The sequence below is a fragment of the Plecotus auritus genome, assembly GCF_963455305.1.
Source record: "Plecotus auritus genome assembly, chromosome: 7".
NCBI classification, from domain to species: domain Eukaryota; kingdom Metazoa; phylum Chordata; class Mammalia; order Chiroptera; family Vespertilionidae; genus Plecotus; species Plecotus auritus.
This window is the reverse complement of record NC_137774.1, coordinates 33,819,062-33,844,210: the sequence shown is the minus strand read 5'-3', so window position 1 is coordinate 33,844,210 and position 25,149 is coordinate 33,819,062. Positions and strand designations below refer to the sequence as shown.

At 54.5% G+C, this 25,149-nt stretch overlaps 1 protein-coding gene across 2 annotated transcripts; it reads right to left on the bottom strand.

The window, feature by feature from the left end:
- Positions 1-2,192: 2,192 nt before the first annotated feature.
- On the bottom strand, positions 2,193-22,767 carry FOXN1 (forkhead box N1; the record flags this gene model as incomplete). 2 transcript variants are annotated; one of them, XM_080679633.1, is made up of 9 exons in its annotated part: positions 2,193-2,512; positions 4,283-4,774; positions 4,947-5,154; positions 8,619-8,715; positions 10,053-10,183; positions 11,977-12,087; positions 14,663-15,121; positions 15,521-15,652; positions 22,747-22,767. In XM_080679633.1, 8 exons carry the CDS (start codon positions 15,641-15,643, stop codon positions 2,193-2,195), a joined length of 1,941 nt encoding a protein of 646 aa, XP_080535759.1. The 2 variants fall into 2 exon arrangements, with proteins under 2 accessions (XP_080535759.1, XP_080535758.1); XM_080679632.1 differs by lacking the exon at positions 22,747-22,767 and having other exon boundaries at positions 14,663-15,118; positions 15,521-15,643.
- Between the last annotated feature and the right edge of the window lie 2,382 nt (positions 22,768-25,149).

Here is a 25,149-nt window from a genome sequence, read left to right as displayed (position 1 = left end):
GTGTGAGGCAAGGAAGCAGGTCCCAGTAAAGTTCTCTCATTAAACATTTGCCTTGTTCCTGGGGGCTTGGGCATTCAGACCCAGGCCTAGGGTTGGTCAGAACTGGGGTGTAACATCACCTGGGGGCCTGACATTGACCCTTCACCCCCTTCCTATACAGCCAGGTCTGGGTGAGTCTTCCTCTTGGGTATACGGACTGGCCATGCCTTCCCCTACTCCTCACCCTACCCTGTCCCTCTAGACCTGGACCCAGCCTTAGAGCCTCTTGTGGGAAGGTACTGGTGTACCTCCATTATGAGATCTGCAGAGCTGTCCTCTGGGGCAGGCAGGCGATGTTGGCCGGCCCCCAGGCCTGGCCCCTGGAGGAACTTTCTAAGCAGAGGCCTCACCTGTGGCTGTGGTAAGACTGAGGCTCATGCGAGTGCTTTTGGCTCCTACACCTTCCCATCCCTGTTCAGGTGGAGTCGGGGGCTGCCTCTCAGGCTGCCCTTTGGTGACAGCAGCCTGTCTGCAGGTGGCGCCTGGGAGGTGAGCCTGAAGTGAGACAGAGTAGGCCCCTGATCCTCCAGGGACCATCTTCCAGGGCCAGCAGTGCATAGCACCTGGCTATGCTCTGATCATGTCACCTGTGGAACCCAGAGCCCAGCCAGGGAAAGATGGGAGGCAGGAAGGCACAGCCTGGACAGGGAAGTGACCCCTTCTTGTATGAGGAAATGAGGAGAGAGGGTGGATCTCAGAGGGGGTACAAGGGGAGGGCATCCTCTCCCTCTGGGCAAGGCAGCTGCTGCTTTGCATCCCTTTGAAAGTTCTCCTGGGAAGACACTTCACCCACATTCCCCCTCATCCTCTCAGGCTGGTCAGAAGTCCTCCCAGATGCTTCCTAGTACTGAATGAGGGAGGGGTGAAGTCACAGGCCCAGGACATCTACAGTCAGTGGGGCCTGACCTTTCTCCCCCGGGAGAGAGGTCCAGAAAGGAAGGCTCAGAGCTGAGACCACATGGCACTTGCTTTATTGTTCCAGGGCAAGGGACAATGGCAGGCCACGGAGGGATCTGCTTGTGCCTCACTTGAGGCCAAACTCTGTGGGTTCTTGTCGTCCCCAGGCCCATGGTAGGCTGAGGCTCCCACGTGGTGGGGGTTGGGCTTCCAGGTAGGGCATGGCGGGCAACAGGGCCACACCCCTATCTCCAAGGGCATCGCAGGTCTGTCAAGCAGTCAGAGAGAGGGGACATGGGTGCTCCCCTGTCAGCCTGTGCCAGGCTTCCTTTCCTGAGTGCCCAGGCTGCCCCAGGCAGTTGGAAGTAATTAGTAAGCTGGGGCCTAAACTACACGAGCTTATAGAGAAGGAGTGAGACCGCAGTGACTTGGAGGGGCCCTTCCTACACCCAGGGCTGGGAGAAGAGGACACTTTCAAGTTTCCAAGGGCAGGGGCTTTTCCAAACACTTTGTGTCGGGATTGGGCTCAGTTTGGGCCTGGGGTGGACGTGGTCCCTCCTGTGTGTCACCCTGGGGCTAGACAGAGCATATGCGGAGGATGGGCAGAGCCTGGCAGTCAGTGCTGCTAAATAGCAGCCCCCTGGGGAGTCCCCGGGCAATTTGGGGAGAGGCTCCATGTCTCTTCCTCCCTCACAGGCTGCTGAAATGAAGATGGGAGAATAAATACCTCGACTTTGGGAAAGATTATGCCTGGAGGGGGCCAGGCCCAAAGAGAATGTAGGCGTCAAAATAATGTTCAGGGTGGTCTTGGGCCTGCATGGAGGCCCTGAGCTTTTGGTCACCAAAGCCCTCAGCTCTCAGCTGCCCCAGAAAGGAAGTCAGGCTCTGTGATGTAGTTCCGGTTCCTCAGGATATAAGGCGTGTGGGTGGGTGTATGTCTGAATGACAGTGTGTATGCATGGGCACAGGTGCATGAAGGCTTGAGTGTGGATGAGTGAGAGTGGGTGAAATTTTTGCCCAGACACTTGTTCTCAGGGGCTCTGAGTGAGGAGCTGGCCCAACGGGCAGCAGAAATGTGTGAGGGATAGCATCCTGGGTGGTGTCTCCACCCCGGCTGTCAGCTAACAAACAAGTTGGCTTAGTGGCATAGGGGACAGGGAGAGTTTTCCTTCTTTGACCTTTAAGGTGAGCCCGATGTGGGCGGCCAGCTGGGACCTCCAGGCCAGGCCAAGGCTGGAGCTGCTGCTGGGCATGGCTCATGCTAGGGCCATGGGCTTGGAGCTGGGGCTGAGGTACACAGAGGGGCCAGCGGGGGCCGTGGGGGGCGGGGGCTCCAGCTCCATGAAGGCTGAGTAGAGGGTGGTGAGGTGCAGGTCACCCAGGGCTGCCGAGCCTCCACTGCCTGGTGATGCTAAGTCACCCGCCCCACTGCCTGTCTCTCCCAGACAGGGCCCTGGAGGGAAGCAGTGGGGAGGTGGCGGAGGTGGTGGCATTGCAGATGATGTCGGGGATGAGGTCACCAGTACCAAGGGGTCGAGGGCCAAGCTGTCATCCTTCAGCTGTTCCCACAGGTTTCCTAGTTGGGGGATAGAACAGGCATCACTGGGAGGCACCAAAGGGGCCCCGTCTGCCCCCCACCCCGTCTCTCCCATGCTAAACAGAGCACAGTTTGGGTAACATTTGCTGGGGAACAGACCCTGGCACTAGCTGTGTGACTCCAGGCAGTTGCTGAACCTCTCTGATTCCTCCTCCCATGTATGGTCTGAAAGCCATAGCCCGGATGACCGTGTGGCTCTCTTTTGGGAGGCGAAGAGGGGTGAGGATTTGAGAGCTGCCTATTGGAGGGGTTGATGCAGGTACTGTGTGCTCCAGGGGTAGCCTGGGGACGGACCCCCAGGAACTCTTCACCCTGGCTGCTGCCCAGGCTCCAAGGAAGGAGGATCAGCAGCTCAGACCACAGATCTTCCAACAAGGCACCGCTCGACCCGATGAGACGGCTGGACTTGGCTCCGTGGGCCTCCTCTACTGCAGAGCTCAAGGGACAGGAGCAGAGCCAGGAAGCGCTCCTTACTCCGAGGAGAAATATTGCTGTGGCCTCATAGCCTTCTTTATGTCATGTGACCTGCATCATGGCAGGCCAGGCCCTGGTGACTGCCCTGGGTATCTGGTGGTAGGAGGCTGGACTAAATACTGAACTGGGTTCCAATGCCAACTCTCCCTCTTTCTAGCTAAGTGACCTTGAGTAAGTTACTTAACCTCTGTGCTTCTGTGAAACATGTTTAATAATCCCTCCTATCCTGCAGGCCCATATAAGGAAGCACATGTAAAGCGACTAGTGTGCTGCCTAATAGTAGGGGTCAAGTATATGTTTATGTCTAGAGCTTCCTCTGAGGCCATTGAGCCTGCTTCCCACTTCTGGATGGGGGTGAGGCTCTAGCTTCCTAAAGCCTGTACCGTCTCCCCATCAGACTGGAAGCTCTCGGAGGGCTGGCTGCCTCCACCTGCTTGTGGATATTTCCTTCTCAGTGTACGCAGAAGGTCGGAGGCCTGCCTTAGCACAATCCACCAAACCTCCTCTGTCCAGTACCAGGGCCTGGGGTGCACTGGAGTTCAGAGGGACACATTTGGGGCTGGTCACATGCAGAGACGGAGCAGACAAGATGGAGTGGAATGGATAGAACCTCCCCCTGACTCCTACCCTCAAATTTCTCCTGGACCTGCCTGGTTCTGAGGCCTTACATTCTTCTAGGGGGAAGATCTCTTTCCTTTTCTGCATTAAAAGATGAACTCAGCCCAGCTGGTGTGGCTCAGTGGTTGAGCATCGACCTAAGAACCAGGAGGCCACGGTTCAATTCCTGGTCAGGGCACATGCCCAGGTTGCAGGCTCGATCCCCAGTAGGGGGTGTGCAGGAGGCAGACAATCAATGATTTTCTCTCATCATTGTTGTTTCTATCTCCCTTCCTCTCTGAAATAAAAAAATAAATACTTAAAAAAATTTAAAAAGATGAAATCAGAAGATGCAACTGGTTGTGGGAATGTTAGGACTATCAGTCGCTCACAGCCAAGTATGGAACAAAACATCAGGCCCCTCCAGCCTATCCAGAGCTGAAAGGAGTTTGACGATGGGGTTAGTGGGAACACTTTCAGAGGCACCAGGAGGGGGACAAGGGCATTCCTCTTTGTCCCCTGACACACCCTGTCTGCTTTGCTCCGGCCTTTCTGCTTCAGTGCCTGGAAACCTGGCAGATAGCAGGCTGCAGCCTGGAGACTTGGAGGGGATGGGCCACACTTCCAGGTGTACCTCTCCAGCTTCGTCCCACCTCCCCTTTCCTACCCCCAGCTCACCCTGGAAGTCAAAGTCGGTGAGAGAGGGATTGATGGCATCCAGGTCAGTGCCGAGATCTCCGTCTGGCAGCAGGGTGTCATGCATGGTCCTGGCTGGGGAAGGCTCAGCCAGCAGCTTGGTGCTGTGGCTGGGTGGGGTGTGGGCAGGCAGAGGCGAGTCCTGGGGGGTGCCTGGCTGGGCCCGCAGCTCAAGGTGACCATCTGGCTGCGGGAACAATGGCTGCGGAGGTCCAGGAGGGCCCAGGCCCGGTGAGAGGTGTGAGTATGTCTGCCCATAGCAGGAGGGCGTGTGGCCCCCAAGTAGGTCCTGCAGGGGGTTTTTGCCAGGAATTGGGCCTGGAGCTGGGTGGATTGAGTGCAGCGGCTGGGAGAGCCCAACTGGAGGTGCCAGGGGCTGGATGGGGCCTGAGCCTGCCAGCCCAGGGGGTGGGCAGCCCAGGAGTGGGGTGCCCAGCTTCTCCCTCTTGTCTCCAATGAGGCTGTCCAGCTCTTCTGAAAAAGCCCAAGAGAGAGGGATACCATGAGACCTCCCTTTCCCCACAAACCCTCCCCAGCCCTGGAACTGCACGCAGGCCCTCTCCTTACTCCTCAGTTCTCCTTTTTCAGTTTTCCCGCTCTCTCTGTTTGCTCGTGGGAACCCTCCTTCCCTCACTGCCAGCCTCACCTGGCTTGGCCATGCTCTTGCGCACAGCTATGGGGTCTTTCCTCTTCCACTTCTGCAGCTCCTCCTGCATCTTGTCGATCTTGGCTGGATTGAGGGCCCACAGGCAGCCCTTGCGAGAGGAACTTCCCGATTTGTTCTCCACCTTCTCGAAGCATTTGTTGAGAGAGAGGTTATGGCGGACAGAATTCTTCCATCCGTCAGGAGCCGTCTGCCGGGGCAGAACAAGACAAGAAATGAGGCCAGGATCAGGCAGCCAGAGCTGGCTCCGGGTCTGGGCTCCAGAAAACTCCACTGTGCACAGAACTGCCGTCCACTCTAGGGCTGGTCCTCCTCAGCACCCAGCCCAGGCTCTGTTCCCTTCAGTGGTGGGGGAAGGGCTGCAGGAACCTTGATCGTAAGTTATTCTCACCTAAAATCTACCTTTCTCCTACCCAATCCTGGATGGTCTGGGTGACTCATAAAGGGAGGGCTGGTGGGTGCTACCGAGGCCTAGGCCTCTCCAGCTCCTGGAATTGGACCACTCCCCATGGGGCTTGGAGCCTGTGCTTGGAGCCCTTTGTGGAAAGGGAACTCACTGCTCTGAGGCCTCTGGTGCCAACTTAGGAGAGAGAATGAGGGGGAAGCTCTGGAATGTTCTCCTGGGTCGGCCTCATCCCTGCTGGGGCAAATGTGGGAGAGAAGAAAGCTGGGTGAGGTTGGTGTTTGGGTGTATTCACTGTTGCACATAAATTTGTGTGTTTATCTGAGTTTTGCTCTGTGTGTATGTGTGTGTGTGTGTGTGTGTGTGTGTGTGTGTGTGTGTGTGTGTGTGTGTGAGGGGGAAGGGGGGCGCTGTGTGTATGAGCGCACACATGTCCCTAAGTATGCCTCCCTCGTGTGAGCTTGTCTCCTGGGTATGAGTCTCTAAATTCCCGAGTGTGAGGATGTGTCCCTGAAGATGAGCGTGTGTGAGAAAGTCTCTGCTGTGTGTGGGTATCTGTGATTGCATGTGTACGTGGGTGTGAGTGTTCACATGAGTGTGCCCGAGGGGGGCGTGCCCTGGTGGGGAGGCCAGCCCTCAGGGTGGTGGTGCTCGTGCCAACAGAATAAACACCCATTAGGAGGCCTGGTCATGTCACCAGTGCAGTAATTGTGCCCAGGGAGGGTTGTAAAAACCATTAGGCTGACTCAGTTGGGTGAGAGGCGGTGGCGGGGGTACCAGTAGGCACCCGCAGCCCTTCCACCTTCAGCTCAGTTCCAGGCTCTGTGCCGGTCCTGGGCCCAGCAGGGGTGACTGTGGATAGAGTTTCTGCTCTGGCCAGTGGGGCCCCGCTCCCTTTCAGGGCCCAGTTTTTGCTTAATGAGGGGTGGCCACTCCCTCTTCCTCGGCTCACTTGCCCCAGGGAGCAGCCGGGCTGAATCATGCCCAGCAGAACTGGGCTCTGATGCCAGCGTCACTGCAAGTTGCTGGCAGGAGCTACAGAGTTTTTCTTAAGGGTAGCTGGCCTGGGGCAGGGGGCTGGTTGAGATGACCCCCCAAGGCTCCTGGGGTCACAAGGAAGAATTCTGAGCCACCAGATCAGTCATCTGGGGGATTCACCTTCAACTCCCATGACAGTCCCTACTAGGAGTCAAGGCTGTGTCGTCTGATGGGCAGAGTTAATGGGCACTGGACCCTTTTATAGCCCCATAAATCTGTGAATTCAGATGCCAGGGCAGCTCCCACCCCAGCCACTTCCTGTTTGGAAGAAGGATGGTCAGCACTAGCAATTATGTCCAGTGGCTGGACATGTCCCCAATCCCACAAGCCTGACTCATGGGGCTACAGGACGCCCACCACAGCTGCCTTGGGCATGAGTGCTGCCCACTCCAGGGTCCCCTCCGTCCTTGCCTTCCAATAGGGAGTGAGAGATAGAAGGGGCAGGGGATCTTGGATTAATTCCTTAGATGGGTCTGAGGGGAAGTGTCAGAATGGGAAAGAATCTATGGGCCAACTGGTTCAACCTGACCATTTTACAGATTGGGAAACGGAGGGTTAGAGAAGGAAGGGCCTAGCCTTAGATCACACAAGGAGGCAGTGACAGAGCCCAGACTCCAACTCTGTCCCCTAGTTAAAGGCCCTGCCCAGGTCACCTCATAGGGTGGCTTCACCATCTGGGCCCGCCCCATCCTCAAAGATGCTTTCTCTCTGAAGTCAAATGTAAACGAGGGAGTGAGGGAGTGATGCAACTGCTAAGAACAACAACTGGAACAAAAAAAAAAAAAAAAAGCTGTTAGACCTCTTCACTCTTCAGCTCTATAAAACAGGGATTACACGGCTCCCAGGAAAAATAATTAAGCCAGGAAGATGAGATGCAGGGAGGGGCTGGGGCCAGGTTGGGAGTGAGCAGGGAGGAAAGACTAAGAGGAGTAGGGCAGGGCCCTCACTTCCCTCTCTCTGGCTCGGCCCCTTAAAGTCCTAGAGGAACCTCGAAAGGCTTTAGAGGTTAGGGAGACTTTGGTTCCCTGACCTGCTGGGGCAAAGGGGAAGCCCTGGATATCGGCTTTCATGCTTCTCGAATCCCAGAGACAACTCTCTTTCCCCCTCTTCTTCCTTCCAGAACCTCTAGTAGATGGCCATACTTTTCCATTCCTGGCCAGACCACTCTGGTCATCATGCCCACTACTCATCTGATGGCAGCTCAGCAAGTACAAACTTGTTCGAATATCAGCCTCAACTTATTCCCAGGCAGGATAATCGGGAAGATGTGGGCCTGGGCATCACTCACTGGCAGGTGGAGCTGAGTTCTGGATTACCGGGGCCTCAGCTCCCTCCTGCTGCCTGGGTAGCAGACAAGATTGTATCCACCAGGGTGCAGAACTCCTTACAAGTTCTGATCTCCCCTGCACCCACCCCAGGAGAAACAGTCTATGCTTGGGGTGTCTGGGGGGCATGCAGAGAAGGGAAATGGTGCTGTGTGAAGCCAAACAGCTTGAAATAGCAACTAGTCCCACCTCCTGAGTGACCTTGAACAGATGGGTCACCCTCTCTGATGTGTTTGCCCATCTGGAGAGAAGGGCATCTGCCCTGCCTCTAGGAAGGGAGTCTGGTAGAGGTCCCAGAAGCCCGTTCTGTGGGTGACAGGAACTGGATCTTGTACATGGGAAGGTTAGGTGAGCCAGCCAGTTCCCTGGGACAGGCAAAGACCGTGAAGCCCACACCCCGCTTTTTGGCAGAACTGCAGCTGAGCCTGCCGCCCACAGAGGCAGATCCTAATCTCTCCCTGGAAGGCAATGGGTTCTGCGGTCCCAGCATCCATGTCACCTTGGCTGGCCAGCTCCTACCCAAATTCCTCCAGCCCTACGGCATCCTGGGGGCAGGGGTGGGGACAGCCTCTCATTTCTCCCCCAGCTCTCTCCCCACTTGGGGTAGGTGGATGTGCCTTGAAGCCTAACAGGACTGACATGTCCACCTTCTGCCAGCATAGGGTCTGACTCCAGCCTGCTGTGTCACCTTGCGTGCTTGGCTTGAGCTCTCTGTTCTCCACTCTGTCCTTCAGAAGTGGAGACTAGGGGAAGCATGTGGGGGGCAAATCCTCTTCTGGATTTCATTCTCACTCTTCTCCCACCTCCCAACGGAGTCCTCTGGCTCCAGAGAGGCCTGGCTTGCTCAGCACCTAGGCATGGGGGAGTGGGAGTGGGTCTTAGGCTCACCTTGAAGTATGGGAAGTGCTCCGTCATAAAATTGTAGATCTCGCTGACAGGAAGGCTCCCAGTTTTACTGTTCTTAAGGGCCATGAAGATGAGGATGCTGAAGGCAAAGAAAACCCTGTGAGTGTTAACCTTGGACCAGGCCCGGAGTCTCCCCCAAACCCTCTGCCTCAACTGGAGTAGTTGAGGAGAGAGAACATGCTGCGGAGTTAATGGGTGAGAGGCTCTATGAGGTTGAAAGGAGAAGGGATGAAAACGTGTTTACTGAAGCCAGAAATTACAGATATGAGGGTCCTGTGGAATCTGAGAGACCTGGGCTGCAATCCTGGCTTAGCCACTCACTAGCTGTGTGACCTTTGGTGAGTGCCTTAACCTCTCTGAACCTCAGGTTCCTCAGCTTTGAAGTAAAGAATGTAATAGCTACCTCAGAGTTGTGAGGATTAAGGGTGATGCCTAGCACATAGAAGCACTCATTAAATGGAAGCTGTCATTACCAGTCAGCCCTCAGCCAACTGCAGAAATGCTGGATAGATAGCAAGGGAGGGAATTAAGGTTTTTTGAACCTCTACAATGTGCCAGGCATATTTTTGCACTTAATCCTTCCAAAGGTCTGAATATTGCTGGTTTTTATTTTTAAAACAAATAAACAAAGGTTCAGAGAGATTAAATAATTTGCCTGAGGTTTCACAGCTAGTAAATTCCAGAGCCTGAACTTGAACCCAGTTCTGCTGGACTGCAAAGATTGCATGTGCACCTCTCTGCATATTATCCTACCTCCTCACAAACTCCTCTGTGTTCTTGGCTGCTGTTTAGATTCCTTTTCCTTTCCCTGAGCTCACCCTGGCTAATGACCTGACCCCATATGGGGCCTGGCACATAGGAAGTCGAGTGTCAATGTGGTTGAATGAAGGAAAGTTCAGATAGACGGTCTCCCAGACAGGCTGGGTGCTGTTGGCCTGGCATTTGCAACCCTGGCCCCAGAGAAGGTGCACCAGATCTGGAAGATGCTGGATAACTGAGTCACATCTGCAGTCCTCATTCCTCACTTATTTCCAGCAGAGCTTTGGGGCGGGGCTTCTCTCTGTATCTGGGGAAGGAGGGTGGGAGTAGGGGGCAAGCATCCCTCCTAAACTCTCAGTCCCCGGCCCTGGGCCCAGGAGTCTAGAACTGTGCAGGACATCAGATCTGCTGTTGAGCCACAGACATGGCTCCCCAGGTTTAGACAAGAGGTCAGAGGTGATCTAGTCTATCCCCTTGTCCCCATGAAAAAAACCCTTCTCCAACATACTCTGGAAGCCTACTGGCTATGACCTCTTCCTCCCCTAGCCCACTCCGTCGCCACACACACACACCATTACCCTTATACCATGAGGATTCAGTTTCCTTAAGGGTCCTCTCACACCTCTTTGTTCCACCCAGGAGTGCTGGGAGACATACCTGTAGGAGTAGATGGGTTTGGGGAAGAGTGGCTGGTGCCCATCAGTGCTGGCCTGGGGTGCAATCCGCTGGTACGGATAGTGTGGGGAGCCCAGGTAGGGTACAGGGTAGCTGCCGCCACCTGGTGAGTACTGTAAAGGTCAAAGGAGGCAGAGTGGTTGCCATGGTAACCATCCTTCCCAAGGAGTGTGGGGGGGTCCCCTTCCCTCATTCTTGTACATCCAGAGAGAGAACTGAGACTAGATTCTTCTCTCCCTGGTCCTAGGCTCCACCACTCATGGTCATAGGCTCCAATGGCAAAGCTACCTGAGGGGTTTGGCCAGGGGTGTGGACATCCTGTGAAAAGATCCACATTCTAGAATTCAGGATCTCAGAGGCCTCAAAGCTCCCTTGGTCCAGCACTTTCCTCTGAGGCCTTCTGGGTACTCTGGTTGCCATGGTGATGGGATAGCAGCCTGGCTGCGCTAGAAGTGCGATGGGTAGTTCCTGGCTTCCGCACCCTCCTGGGCAGGCGCTCCAGGCCTGCCTTGCATCTCCTAGAACAGCTGGGCCGGAAGTGGGATGTCCAGCCTGGGCGTTTGCTGGGCACTGCCACCTTTTATGAGTTTCAGTGGCTCTTTGAAAGGGCTGGTCATGGTGGTGGGCAGGTGGGGGTAGGAGGTGGTTTTACAGCAAAGGGAGTGGCTGTGGTGCCAGGGATGGTGTTTTATGGGGGCGAGGGGGAAGGGAGACTCTGACTCCCCCATCTGCTCCAAGCTGGTGTGCTTTTTCCAGGTCACCCGAGCGGCACGTAGTGCCTGAGTCACCCTCTCTGCAGGCTCCATAAAGTCCCGGGTGCGGCCATCTTGGAGGTCGGGGTGCGGAACACAGAGGGCATCAAAGCAGGGCGGGCATGGTGAGGCCATTTAAGGTCTGGTAGCCCCTTAGCCCTGCTGTGTGATTCCCTGACGGGCCAGGCTGCCTCAGGAGCACCCTCTACCCCGGGTCAGACCGGGGGCCTCAGGAAGGCTTTGACCCTTCCAGCTGGGCCCCTCATGGGATGACCCCTCATGTGTCCCCTCTACTTCCTTCCATCTCTTTCTGTTTTCCCACAGAGCAAGCAGCCTGGCTACTTCCCCGCCACGTGCCTGCCTCCCTGGCTGGGCCAAGATCAGGGCCAATGCCAAAGGCTGGGAGTAGAACCTGCTCCACAGGCAGGGCCTGTCTCAGTGCCAGGCTGCAGGTGGATGGAGCTGGGCGCTGGGCACCCACTTGCTCCGTCTTGCCCGGTGACTCCTGGGAGCTGCTTACCTGCTCTGGGGCTCTTTTCTTTCTTTCTCTTTCTAAAAACCTCCATCCCATGCCAGTGTGGGGCAATTACTTGGCATCCTGTACGTCTACGTCAGGAGCTGAAGCTGGGCAGTGAGGTGGGGAAGGGGGAAACGGCTGAAGGTCATGGGGACTTGGAGCCTCCAGGTGGGAAGGTTCCCCTAACCCGATGCCTAGTCCCACCCTGTCTGAGCGGAAAGGAGGTTTGAGGCCAAGGCCACATAGGAAGATGGTGGCCGACTGGGGCGGAAGTCCGTTGTTCCCTGCCCTGCTCAGCCTTGTGTGTCACCCCACACACTCCTTTTCTCTCGGCCTCGTCTTTGTCTGGTTCTCCTCCTCCCTCCCTTTTTGGTTCACATCTGGTCCCTGTCCCAATCTCAGCCCCATTCTCTTCTGAGACCTCGCAGGTTCTGCCTGGATCTCAGAAAAGCCCTGCCCAACCCTACAGATGGGCAATTGCTTCCCTCCCCATGAACCCTGCCCCCACCCCCATTGGCCCAGCCTGAGGATTAAGGGAGGCCCTGCTGCCCACACAGATGTATACACACCTCCACACCCCACACCCACATAGGATCCTGAGACTCTGGGGAAGCATGCCCACTTGCCCCAGACCCACCTGGTGGAAGGGAGGCTGGGAGGGACAGTACATGTGCTGCAAGGGGGGCTGGAAACAGTACATGCCAGGACCAGTCTCCAGAGATGGGGGCTTGACCTTGACTTCCGACCCCTGTTGGAAGAAAAAGCAGATGACTGGGCTAGGCCTTATTTTTCTTCCTTCCTCTTGTCTGTGTCTTAAACCTTCCACAAAAACAACCCCTTCCCTGCCTCCCCCAAAACTTATTCTTGGAGGACAGAGAACAGAGAAGGACGGGGATTTTTCTCAGGGTACTCAGCAAATTAGTGGTGGAGCTGGGGCTGGAACCAGCAGTGCTCCCTACCTCCCACCTCACTGCAGGTGAAGGGCTGAGACTGGGCTGTCCAGAGAAGTGGGGGAGACCTGTCAATAGTTTCACTGAGGCTGGGGTAGGGCAGAGATCTCTCTGGAATGGCACAAGGGTGCAGTGCCTGACCCCTCTCACCAAGCCGAGCCCAGGGCCTGCTTGCTGGTTCAGAGCCCCCAGCTTTTTAGAACAGGTCTGCAAAGGACACCACGGAAAAGGCCCCAGCTCCGGAATTCCCACTGCAGAGCCATGGTGAGGGGAGCACAGGAAGTGCTCTAGAGAGATTGGTCTAGCTGAGGCCCTCAGGCCTTGCCACTTTCTCTTTCGCAAAGCCCAAGGAAGCTCCAGCAGGCTCCCTGGAGGTGGCTAGTGAGTCCTCTCTCTGCTCTGTCCCCCCAACCATCCCCCACTCAGAGCCTTTGCTCCCTGCTCCAGGGAGTCTGCCCCATTGCTGGTCTTCATGAGCCTGTGGCACTCTCTCAAACTGGCACAGGGAACCTGTAGCTCCTGCCGGTAGTGGTGGCCAGACTCTGGCTTCCCATGAATTGTGAGCCCCTCAGAGTCCTCAGGGCCTAGCACAGAGCTAGGGCCAGGAAGGTCAACAAGGTTGGAAGGTCAACAGGGCCTGGAGGAGGTAGACCGCTGTTCCTGGGGTTATGAGGGAACCGGGAACCAGCATCTGGGCCCAGAGGGTCAAATCAGCTGTGAGCTCTTTCTGGGTGTGCCCTGGGGTTGCTGATGCATAGATAGCCATAATCATAGAATCTCAGGCCTGGAAGGGCCAAGAGCATTGTGTCCAACCCCCTCATTTGGCAGATGATGGGGCTAAGCCCATGAAGGGGAATTGATGTGCCGAGGTCAACTAGAGAGTCGAGCAGCTAGCTGTTGGCCTCTGGGCCTGAGCTTTTCTCTACTGTGCAGGGGGTAAGGGTGTGGGCTCAAGTCTCAGCCTCACCTCTTACAGGCCAAGGGACAAGTCACTTGGCCTCTACGGAGCCTCAGTTTACCCATCTGGAAAATGGAGATAGTGGGAGCTCTTTAGAGGGTTGTTGTGAGGATTAAATGGGGTGCTTGAAAGAAATCGCCTGGCAGCGTGACCAACGGCAGGTGCTGAGTGGACATTGGGTGTGGGTATGATGGTGCCTCACTATGAGCTGCTGTCATGTTCCATAGGCCTGAGGAGAAGCCATCAAAAGGCCCCAGAACCAGATCAAGGTCCTGTCTTGGCCACACCTGGTAGGTGCCCAACCCTTTTCTCTATCTTCCAAGCCTGGGAAGCAGGTCTTTGTTGGGGGTGGCTGGGGGGTGGAATGGGAGCCTATCTGAAAACAAGAGGTGAGGAGGGCTGGTGGGCATCTAGAGTAGGCATAGCCCAGGCTGTGCCCCCTCAGTGTGCACCCCCTCAGGGATCTCCAAAGCTGGGGAGAAGGGAGCAAAGCTCCTTTTAGCTTTCTCTTCCCAAGGCAACAAGTCTATGAGGCAGATACTAGCAAGCATACTTTTTGAATGAGGCTCAGAGAGCTTAAGCGATTTGCCTAAGGCCCTGGTCGGCAAACTGCAGCTCACGAGCCACATGCGACTCTTTGGCTCCTTGAGTGTGGCTCTTCCACAAAATACCACGGCCTGGGCGAGTCTATTTTGAAGAAGTGGCGTTAGAAGTTTAAGTTTAAAAAATTTGGCTCTCAAAAGAAATTTCTATCGTTGTACTGTTGATATTTGGCTCTGTTGACTAATGAGTTTGCCGACCACTGGCCTAAGGTCACACAGCTTGAGGATATGGCCTTGAACGACATGTTGACCTTCCCAAGTGCTTTCAAGATATTTCTACAAACATACCCAGGTCCCTCTCTGGGCAAAGAATGGGGCCAGGAAGTATCCTTTGAGAAGACTTAAGTCCTCTCTCAACTCTGCAAGTTGATGCTGGAGAGGGGAATATTGTATTCTGTGGCTCCTCCCTTAACCCTTTCTCTTGGTCTCTGGAATGTGTTTTTCTTCTTACATTTGCATATGGGCGTATCTATGTCTGGCTGGGGATTCTTGACACTTAAACAAACAGAGAGAAGTCACACACTGGAATCCTGACTCAGGAGCCACTGGGAAGCTGCCAGCTAGCTTCCTTAGCCTGACCTGCCTACCCCACCTTGTCTCCTCCATGCCGGGCCAGGCCAGCATGCTCTTCCTAGCTGACCTGGAGGCCCCAAGTCTCTGAGCTTGCTGCTTCCTTGATACACACTGAACCTGAGTGGAGAGGTCTGGGAAGGGAAGGTGGGGAGTTTGATCTCTGAGGACTCATCTGGGCTGCTGGGAGCGGGCACAGAGGATAAGTGGGCTGCCCACTGCCCACTGCCCACTGGTACTCACCAAGACCTGGGGGCTGTGCTCTTGGCTGGAGTAGGGGAGCCCATTGCACCAGACCTCTGCTGAGAAGCCAGGCAGGAAGGCCTCAGCCTCCCCCACATCCACGGGGATCTCTTCAAAGGCCTCCAGCACCCCCGGGGTCTTAAAGGCGTGTCCATCGAGGGCCAGGGCAGTCTGGGCCTCGGGGAAGATGTCCTCCTGGAAATGCCGCTTGTATGGGTGGAAGGGCACATGGCCGCCCTTGAGGAAGCGCCCGGGACTGCTTGCTGGGCCCTCTTCAAAGCTGAAGCCGGGGTACTTGTCTGAGGGTGAGAGCCGGAAAGGGCTGGGGCCAGGTCCAGCCGCGCAGTGGACTTGCTCAGGGCCTGGTGATGCGATGCTGGGGCTGTGTGGGGGCAGTGAGGGTGCCCTCTCCGGAGGGCCATCGGGCACAAATGACGAGCAGCTGAAGCCGGCATGCTTCTGGGTGGACAGAGGGTAGAGGCCTGTGAGTGGAGGCTGGACCAGGATCCTACTCTGTGTTTGGGTAAAGGGGTCTGGGGCTGAGCTCTTGGAGCCCCCATATGATAGAGGGGACCTAACCTGCCCTTGGGAGCCCCAATATGATGAGGGTACACTGCTCTTAAACCTGGGGTGCCCCAGTAGATGGATGCACGTTCCTGCTCTGGGAAATCCCCAGCCTGAAGGAATAAGCATATCTGAATACTTCTGGGTCTTGGAGTCATTGGGTCGTTGTTTGCTGGTGGAAGGGACAGGACAGACCCCAAAGAGGTCCTTGGAGAGTGGGGGTGATTGTTCACCTGTTTCCCATGCAGCCCTCAGGACTTGGCCTCAGCCCAGGCCTAGGTGCCAGGTACTTACGCTCTGTGGGGCAGGGGAGCCTGGGAGGCCCGGTGCCTGCATGAGGTCCCCTTGGGGCTCGCCCTCCAGTCTGGTGGAGCCCGGCAGCGTGACGTCAGACTGTGGCGGGAGTAGCGACACCATCACCCAGTCCTGGCCTCGAAGAAAGCCGGCTGTGATGAGAATGAGGGCCAGTGTCCAGGGGTGACCAATCCCAAGTCCACCACCTCCACTCCCACCCCCTCCCTGGGCTGGGATCCTGACTCCAGCCAGACATCTTGATGAGAAAGACAGACAGACGGACAGAGAAACTGAGAGAACATTAGAAACAGAAGTAAGCAGGTCATGTGAGAGATAGAGCAAGAAAGACACACAGAAAGAGAAGACTGGTGGGGAGAGAGCAAAATGAACCAGTTAGGAGCCTCCCCGGCCCCCCAGGAGGGAGGGCTTTGCTGCTCTAGACTCTGCAGCTGCAGAGTGAACTAGGAGAGGTTCCTCGCGAGACCTTGCCTCCGGCTCCTGTCTCCACAATGAAGGACTGGGCTAGGTGACTGTGGCTAGTGGTCTCTGTGCAGTGGCTGAGCAAGTGGGTGGTCCTGAGAGGAAGGGGAGCTGGAGAAGGAAGGAAGTGGGCCAGGCCCAGGTGGGAGTGACCCTCATACTGCAGGTGACCAGCCCTCGGCAGAGGCCTGTGGTGCCATCCTCGGGCACCGTGGCCTGGCTCTCAAGACCTGTGTACAACTTGAGGGGACCTGATTGCTGATGGCCCTGAGAGCCTGGCATGGCCCAGGGGATGATGCCACTGGTCCACTGTGGAATGTCTGGCGTGTGCTGTTTTCTCCTGTGATCTTCACATGTTGCTCTGGCCACTGCCCTTTCTGAGCTGTTGTTTCACTGTTCGAAACACTAGGGATTTAGACTACATGCTATCTGAGGGCCCCTTCTGCTCAGTCCTTCTAGAATTGTAAGAGAACTCTGTCCCAGCATAGCTGTGTGGGTGAGGACTCAGCTCAAAGCCAGCCTTGGCCTTTCCTTGCTAGCTGTGCCAGCAAAGCTCTCTGAGCCTCAGCATTATCATTATCAAACCAGGGAGAGAGCTAGGGCCTCCCTCCTGGGCATGCTGTGTCAACGGAAATGCAGTATTAGCCCAGTGCCTAGCACATAGTAAGTGCTCAATAAATGCCAGCTCTCATTATGATATGGCTTATTAGTATGGCTCTTACTATCATGATCTCTCAGTTCTCTGCCTTCCTTCTCCACCATCTGCAAAGAGCAGGTTCTCTTGATTTTACTCCTCCTGACCTAAGTGGTCTCTGCTAAAGGCTACCATTTACTGATGCCTGCTCTGGGCTGGCCATTGTGCACACAATTTGGAGAATTTTCTCATTGGTTTGTTAGAACACTTGTGAGGAAAGTACATTATTAATCCCATCCTTCAGACGAGGAAACTGAGGCCTGGAGGGGTTGTGTGACTTGCCCAAGTCACATAGCTAATCCTTGATAGAGCCAGGATTCGAACCCAGATCTGTCTGACTCTGGAGTCTGTCTTACAGTTTCCTCATTTGGTGGGGATCAGAGTGGGGTAAGCTGGGGTGAGGCAGGCAACAAGGAAAGCATGAGGTTCGTACTTATCCCTCTTACCCAAGACCCACTCAAGCAGAACAGGATAATTGCATATTCCAAGCCATGCTCTCCTAGGAGCTCTGGGAAGGAGGAATGGCTTTGGTGACTCCATGGTGCCCAGCCTGGGGTTAGCACATCTTTGCTAAATTATCTCCTTTGTTTGATAGGAGGTTAACAGGGACAAGGAGAGGGAAAGCATTTGCCTAAAGTCCTCAAGGGATCAGTGGTGGAGAGGGCTGGTAGCTGGGGTCCAGGTGGGGGCCTAGTGGGAGGCTCTCCCGCCCCTTCAAGAGTCTCCACCGCCCCTTCTCCATGTCCAGGCGCCCGCTCACTCGGCAATGCTAAATGTGGCGTGACCGGGGAAGCGCCGAGCTGGCCGTAACTGGACACCGAGGTGGAGCAGGCATGGGGCCCAAGGGGCAGGGCAGCCCATCTCTGGCTCCGCATGACCGCCTGGTCTGGCCCCCGCTCCCTGGACAGCTCCTGGACAGCTGGGGCCTGCCTGTCACACCTGGCCCTGGTCCAGAGTTGCTTTCCCAAGGCGTTCTCCAGCTCCTCCAGAGGCAAGGCTGGGGTGGGGGCCCTTCCCCCCACAGTGAGTGGTGGCTGGTCCCCTCTCCGGAGGCAGAATAAAATGTGGTTGAGAGCAAGGGTTTAGGATTTCAGCTGACTCGAGTTTGAATCCCAGTGGTGTCACCTCCTGGCTGGGTGACTTTGAACAAACTGTTAATTCTCTCTCTCTTTCTTGGCTCCTCTGGTAAACGGGGATTGTGCACCCACCTCAAAGGGTTGTCAGGAAGATTAGGTGAGATGATGGGTCTAAGGTGCCCACACATAGAAAATGCTTAAGGACACATGTCACACATCTGGCCTCTTTGGCCAACTGTAGCCGTGGCCTCTGACCCCACACTCTATTTTCCCTGATGGTCTCGCTGCTTCAGGCCTCACAGGCCTGGGGAGATTGGCTTATGGCCCCATGCCCGGGTGGCAGCTGCCCTTGTGAGTCCTGCCCTGTCTGCCTGGCCTTCACTCAGCTTGACCACAGGGGGGCTCAGACCCCATCTCTGCTCCTCTGAGACATGAACTTCAGGAGGCCTCTCTGAGGCCCAGGTTGGGCCGTACCGCCTCCTGAGGGTCTGGCCTTCCCAGAAGAACCCCTGTAGCATCTGCCTCACCCCCATCCTTGCTTTAGTCCCTATGTCCCAGGACATTGTCTGTAGCCCCAGCTGAGTTCAATGATTGTCTGTAGCAGCCAATCAATGATTTTCTCTCAGCATTGATGTTTCTTTTTTCTTAGCTGAAGGCCCCAGTGCAGTCATAACTTTCATACCCTGGCTTGGCTAACTCCCCCCTGCCCCGCCCCCCACCATCTTCCAAGCCCCCAGGCACAGCATTAGAGCCAGGGAGGCCATACAGAATTTAGAGGTTTGTCCCTTGACTGGCATTGAGGATGTAGAAGTCCCTGAATGGTCCTCAGTGCAGGGTGTCCTTTGGGAAGGTTTTATAAATAATGACCCTGATTTGGTGACCATGGCACCCCTTTGGTTGCCTCAGCCAAAGCTCTGTTTCACAAAGAAGGAAGGAAGGCCCAGAGAAGAGGTCATGTGACTTGGGTAAGATCACATAATCCTGGAAAGAGGGGTCCTTCACCAACTGCAGTCCAAAGGACCCTCCTGCCTCAGGGGTGGGGCTGAAGGGCTCTGATTGGTGTATAGGGGGGCTCCTGTCCAGGGAGGGAAGGGCTCACTGAGAGGGATGAGGCTGCCTTGGCTCCTGACCACAAAGTGGAGTAGCTGGTGGAACTCCTGAAGTTGGATGAAGTTGGATGATGTAGTTCAGAAGCCCTAGAGTCAGGATTGGACTTGAATCCCAGTAACTGTGGGACTTTGGGTGGACAAATTGCCTAACTTCCTTCCCTGGGCCTCAGTTTCCTCATTTGTAAAATAGGGCTAATAATACGTATCTCTCTGGAGGATTAGATGAAATATTGCTTGTAAATAGCTTAATGCATAGTATGTGCTCAATAAATGATAGCTATTATTAATAATTAACAGTGGGACAGAGTTAATTTAAAGCATGAACTCTAGTTATAGGAGCAGGCCCAGCAGAGGAAATTCCTCTTCCTGCCGTCCACCTCCATCTCCCTGACATCCTCCTACCCTATTTGCAGAGGCTAAACTTCCTTCCTCTTGATCTCTGACCTCAGAGATCATTTTAGCCATTCCCCTAAGGTGGGATGGCTGTGGAAACTCCCAGGGATTAGCCCAGCTGGCGTGGCTCAGTGGTTGAGTATCGACCTATGAACCAGGAGGTCATGGTTCGATTCCAGGTCAAGGCACATGCCCGGGGTGGCCGTTCGATCCCCAGTGTGGGGCGTGTAGGAAGCAGCCAATCAATGATTTTCTCTCAGCATTGATGTTTCTTTTTTTTTTTTTTTTAATATATTGTATTGATTTTTCACAGAGAGGAAGGGAGAGGGATAGAGAGTTAGAAACATCGATGAGAGAGAAACATCGATCAGCTGCCTCCTGCACAGCCCCCCCCACTGGGGATGTGCCCGCAACCAAGGTACATGCCCTTGACCGGAATCGAACCTGGGCCACTGAGCCAAACCGGTTAGGGTTCAGCATTGATGTTTCTATCTCCCTCTCCCTGTCCCTTCCTCTCTGACATCAATAAAAATATATTAAAAACAACTCCCAGGGATTAGAGTAAGAAGGAAGGAGTGACTGTTGCTTTGGATCTCTCAGGAGGCCTCTCTGATGGCATCTGCATTCAGAAGGAATCCTTTACTGACGGCTGACCTTTATCCTACCTGCTTCAGTTTCAGGAAGCACAATAGGATGTGCATGTGCAAACACCAGAAAACCAATGCAGGAGGTCCAGTCAGCTCTCCGCCTTTCTCAGATCCCAGGAGCTACCCCAGATGGCACTCATCATCCTGCCATTTAGTGTGGGCGCCCACAACCCACAATCCACAGGCTCCCCCTTCCTGGGCCGGAGCTAGGCCAGGGCTCTCAATATGCCCTGGGGTCCCTTCCTCTCTAACGTTGATCCTCATCACCACTCCGCATTTGTAGTTTACAAAGCACTTTCGTATCTATCACCTCATTTCATCTGCCCTTTGCCCCAGAGGGGAGCAGGCAGTGGTGTGCTGCAGCCAGCAGCTATGGGCTTGGGAGAGCCAATTGTGTCCATCTCTTCCCAACTCCACGTTCAGCGAAATCAGCCCAAATTGGCCGTGGTGGAAGTATTTTCCCACAGAAATTAGCAAATACTATAAATTATAAATCAGAGCCCCCTTTTTTCTCCTCCCCATTTTTCAGGGGAGAAAACTGAGGCCCAGAGAGAAGTGACAAGCCCAGGACCACAGAGCTAAAACTGAAAACCACATCTATTGATTCTCAGGCCTTGAGAGCCCCAACCACATCCCCAAACACACACACACACTTCAGGGGTACAACCCTGGCAAACCTTAGCTGAAGACCATTTAAGTATCTGGGCATTCTGTCTCCCCTCCTCGTTCTGAACTTCCTTCCATGATCCTAGGGGAGTGGGAGGACAGGGGTGGTGGTGAAAGAAGCAGACTTGATCTTCCCTGGAGTCAGAGGGAAGAAAGAAATGGCCCTCTTACCTGAGTAGGGAACATGACAGGTAAGAAATTTCCCAGAATGCCTAAATCAGGATCAGCAATGAACCGTATTGAATCCCTACTCTGTGCCTGTCTCACAAACAGCCAGGCCTGCACCCTCTCTACCCAGCACATTTTCCCATCTCTCAGACCACTTCCCTAGTGCAGTGGTCGGCAAACTCATTAGTCAACAGAGCCAAATATCAACAGTACAACGATTGAAATTTCTTTTGAGAGCCGAAAACCTACTTCTGTGCATGGGCCACAAAGTTTCAATCGCACTGTATGTGCGCGCCCGCATGTGGTATTTTGTGGAAGAGCCACACTCAAGGGGCCAAAGAGCCGCATGTGGCTTGTGAGCCGCGGTTTGCTGACCACTGCTCTAGTGTGTCAGGACTTAGGCAAAAGGAGCCATTTGGGTTGAGGGCCAGGGGGCACCGGGTTTGTGTGACTTTGGACAAGTTACTTCCCCTTTCTATACTCGGTTCCCTTATAAGTAAAATGAGACACTGGAATTACTTGCATCTAAAGATGCTGCAGCTGGTCCAGTGGATGTGGATGTGTCTGTGGTCCACAGAGCTGTCAGCTGGACCTCTCCCTGCTCTGCCTTCAGGAGGGGCCTCCCTGAGGAAATCCTCAAGGGGAGCAGGAACGGCTGGGTGAGTTATTATACCCTAGAAGGGAGGTGCTGTATTATCACCCTCATTTTATAGATGAGGAAACTGAGGCTCAGAAAGGTTCACCAAGACTTGTCCAAGTTCACTCAGCTAGTAAATTATGCTCCCCAGGACTCAGACACAGGCTTCAAAGCCAGTATGCTTTAACCACTACACTACACTGCCCCACTTGGGGAACACCTCAGCTTCCTTGCTCACATCTGGAAGCCAGAGTGGCAGGTGTGGGGGCAAGGTTGGAGGTTTCCTTGGGAGGGTCTGACCTTGAATCCCCTGTGGGCAGCTGAGTCACAGGGACACTGAGGGCCCTCACTGGGCTCTCCACACTCCCTCCCACCTGGGCTGCATCCTACCTGGGGTGCCTCCTACCCGCCCTTTATGAGTGAGGTGGAGACAGTGCAGTTCCGCCTTAATGGTTTCTGTTGCTGGCTGCGGCAGCATGTTTTACGAGGGGTGGGGCCCGTGCCTAGTGCTGCCTGTGGCCCCACCCGGGGCTCCGCCCGCCTAGCTACTGGGAGGGGTTCCCTGGAGCAGCTCCGTAATTACCTACTTGGGGGTGGCAGGGAAGGGCCTGGGGGCTCTCTCCTGAGGCTTGGGCACCCCAGGATACTCAGAATCAGAGAGTGCCAAGGAGGAGTGGATTTCTAGCTCCTCTCCTCTCACCAAGATTGGGGTTTCTGAGGCCAAAATTCTGGCCCCTCTGGCTCTTGACTCTGCCTGGGTTTCAGGAAGCTGTTCCTGCCTTGAGATCTGATGAAAATGCCTTGAGAAGCGCTACAGACAGACAGATAGAAGGGGGTGGAGAAGAACAAAGGATGAAGAGCAACTCTGTCCTCCATGTGATGCTTTCCTCAAATCTGAGCCCCTGACACTGGTAGCTGAGTTATTTCCATCCCCAGATCAGGGCTCTCCCAAAGCCATTCCAGTCGTTCTCCGCCCTGCCTCTGGAAGTAGGCTGGTCCTGGAGCATCACTCAGTACGCCCATCCTGAAAACACACTTGAACCGCCTTCCGTGCCCGGGGCTGACTTGGAAGTTCTTCCAGATATCTAACCTTAATCTCCCTTATAATCTTAGTCCTTTTGCTCTGTCCTTCCTGCCATTCACCAAGGGACCCTCCAGAGGCTAGTAAATGGCAATGGACTCACCCCTCCTCCTGCTGCGGATGACTGACCCCAACAGCTTCCTGCTCTCTTTTGCCTAGCACCCCTTCCTTTCCACCACCCCTGACCACCTCTGGGCAGCTTTCCATCTCTCCAGTTGGTCCCCAGCCCCTGCCACCCAGCCCTGGTCCCAGTAGAGCTGAATCCAAGCACTCACAGTGGGCTCTGGGCCATGGCCACCATCGCGGCTTCAGGGAGTCATCAGGCCAGCAACACCCCAGGAGCCTCCATGGAGGTATAAATACTCCCACATGCCTGGACCAGCCCCCTGCCTGAGGGCTGGGGTGGGGCTGCTTCCCCAGGCCTGGCAGGCAGGTCACATGCCCCATAAATGCCATGGGACCACAGGCCCTTCCCAGCAGCTCTGGGGAGACCAACTGGGATCTGACCTCGCTGGATGGATGAATGATGGATGGCTGGATGGCTGATGGATGGATTGGTGGGTAAATGGAAGGATGGATGGATGGATGGAATTGACAGATCAATGGATGGACAGATTGATGGATAGACAAATGACTGGATGGAAAGATGGACACATGGATAAATAGATAGGCAGATGGGTAAACAAATAGCAGCTTGTGTGCTTGGATAAAGAGACAGACTGATGGGAATCCTTGACCTGCCTGTGGATGCTTATTGGTAGATGGGAAGGAAGGAATGCTTGGTTTCAAAGGGGGCAGGGAGAAGCTCCCATTCATCCTTCTTTAAGACATATCTACCAGGACCCCTTCTCTGCTCTGCTATGACCACCTAGTCTGAGAGATTGACTCTACTGGGTCCCCCCTACTCCTTAGATGCCCCTTTCCAGAGACCTCCCATCTAAACACCCCCAGTCCCCATAGGATCTTTTGCTCTTGGGTATCATTCACAGACTGCCTTTTCCTACCTCCTGCCTACTCTGGAGTCCAGGCTCATCAGCTGTGAGCCCACCTTCAGATCTTGCTCCCAGAAGCAAGGTCAGCTTGCCCTCCAAGGTTAGCAGGCAGAGAGGGAGGCAAAATTAAAAAATCATGAAACCCTTAGATGGGCAATTTAAGGAGAAGATGCCACTAACCTCCCACCTTCCCCAGGGATTTTTAAAGGCATGACTGTGTCTGACAGCGAGAACAGGCCTGGCAAGGCACTTGTAGGTGGCCAAGGTGACCTAGAACCATTGGGGGCCTGACTGGATTGCTGGGCTCCTGGGGGTGGGGACTTCTTGTCTGCTTAATCCTCCCAGGATTAACCCCGTGGTCTGAAGACTTAGACACTGATTTCCAGGGAAGAAAGTTCTTTCTAATCCTCCATCTGTCCAGCTGTGAAAAGGACCAAAGAATAGATGGTGATGTAGGGAGTAACTGAAGGAATAGGAGGGTTTTTTCATAGATTATGAAATATTGCCTTCATCCTTCTTGAAAACAAGCTTCCTCCAGCCACATTGGCTGAAGAGGGGTGACAGAATGGGATAGGGAATGGGAGGAAGCTCCTTAACTCTGAGTACCCATTAGCTCTGCCGATCTGTGGTCCAGAAGTCCTTCCTCCATATGAAGTCACTCAAGGCTGAGCCTGGTAGTCCCATCCCCAGCCTCCTGTGGGCTGCATTGGTCACTGGCTGCAGAATTGATTGGCTGTGGTGCTGATTGGCAGCTGAGCATTTGAACTGTAAGACCAATAGGGATAACAGAACCCTTGTTTCACCTCATACCCTAGCCAGTGGTTGGCAAACTCATTAGTCAACAGAGCCAAATATCAACAGTACAACGATTGAGATTTCTTTTGAGAGCCAAATTTTTTAAACTTAAACGTCTTCTAACGCCACTTCTTCAAAATAGACTCAACCAGGCCGTGGTATTTTGTGGAAGAGCCACACTCCAGGGGCCAAAGAGCCGCATGTGGCTCGAGAGCCGCAGTTTGCCGACCATGGCCCTAGCCTGACATTTATCATCTCAGAAGGCTCCCCTCCACCCCCGTGGCCCTCACAAGGAGTCCTTCTCACCAAGGATCCCACAAATATCCTCTCCCAGCCCTGCCATCGCTGTGGGCCAGTCACAGGAATGAACCTCATTTCCTCCTTTATAAAATGGGATCCTCATCATTGTCCTACATACCTCACCTGGCTGTCCTGGGGACTGAATAAGAAGCAGAAAAACCGACACCATCTTGTCTGCTGCTCCTGCCTCCTTTATTGGGGTCCCAGGCACATGGCACTTCAGGGGAGGAATGGTGGCTGAGATCTTTTCCCTTCAGCCATTTGTCCTTCTCAGGGTGCTCCCCATGGGGGTGGTCAAGAATGCTTATATCCAGCTGCATGCCCATCTTAGTGGGAGCATAAGATGGCACAGGATTCTACTATTTCTTCGGTTACAGGCCTCTCACACTTAGACATATCATTATCAGAAGGAATGCTCATTACTACCAATCTATTTTTAGGGATATTAATTCCGCCACCACTACTAATAATACAGATCTAGTGTAAGACAAACACATACCGACAGAGCCCCGCCCCCCACACCATCCAGAGCTCGAGTTAGCACACACACAAGGCAAGCAGTAAGTTAACTGCCTGGACTTATCAGACTTT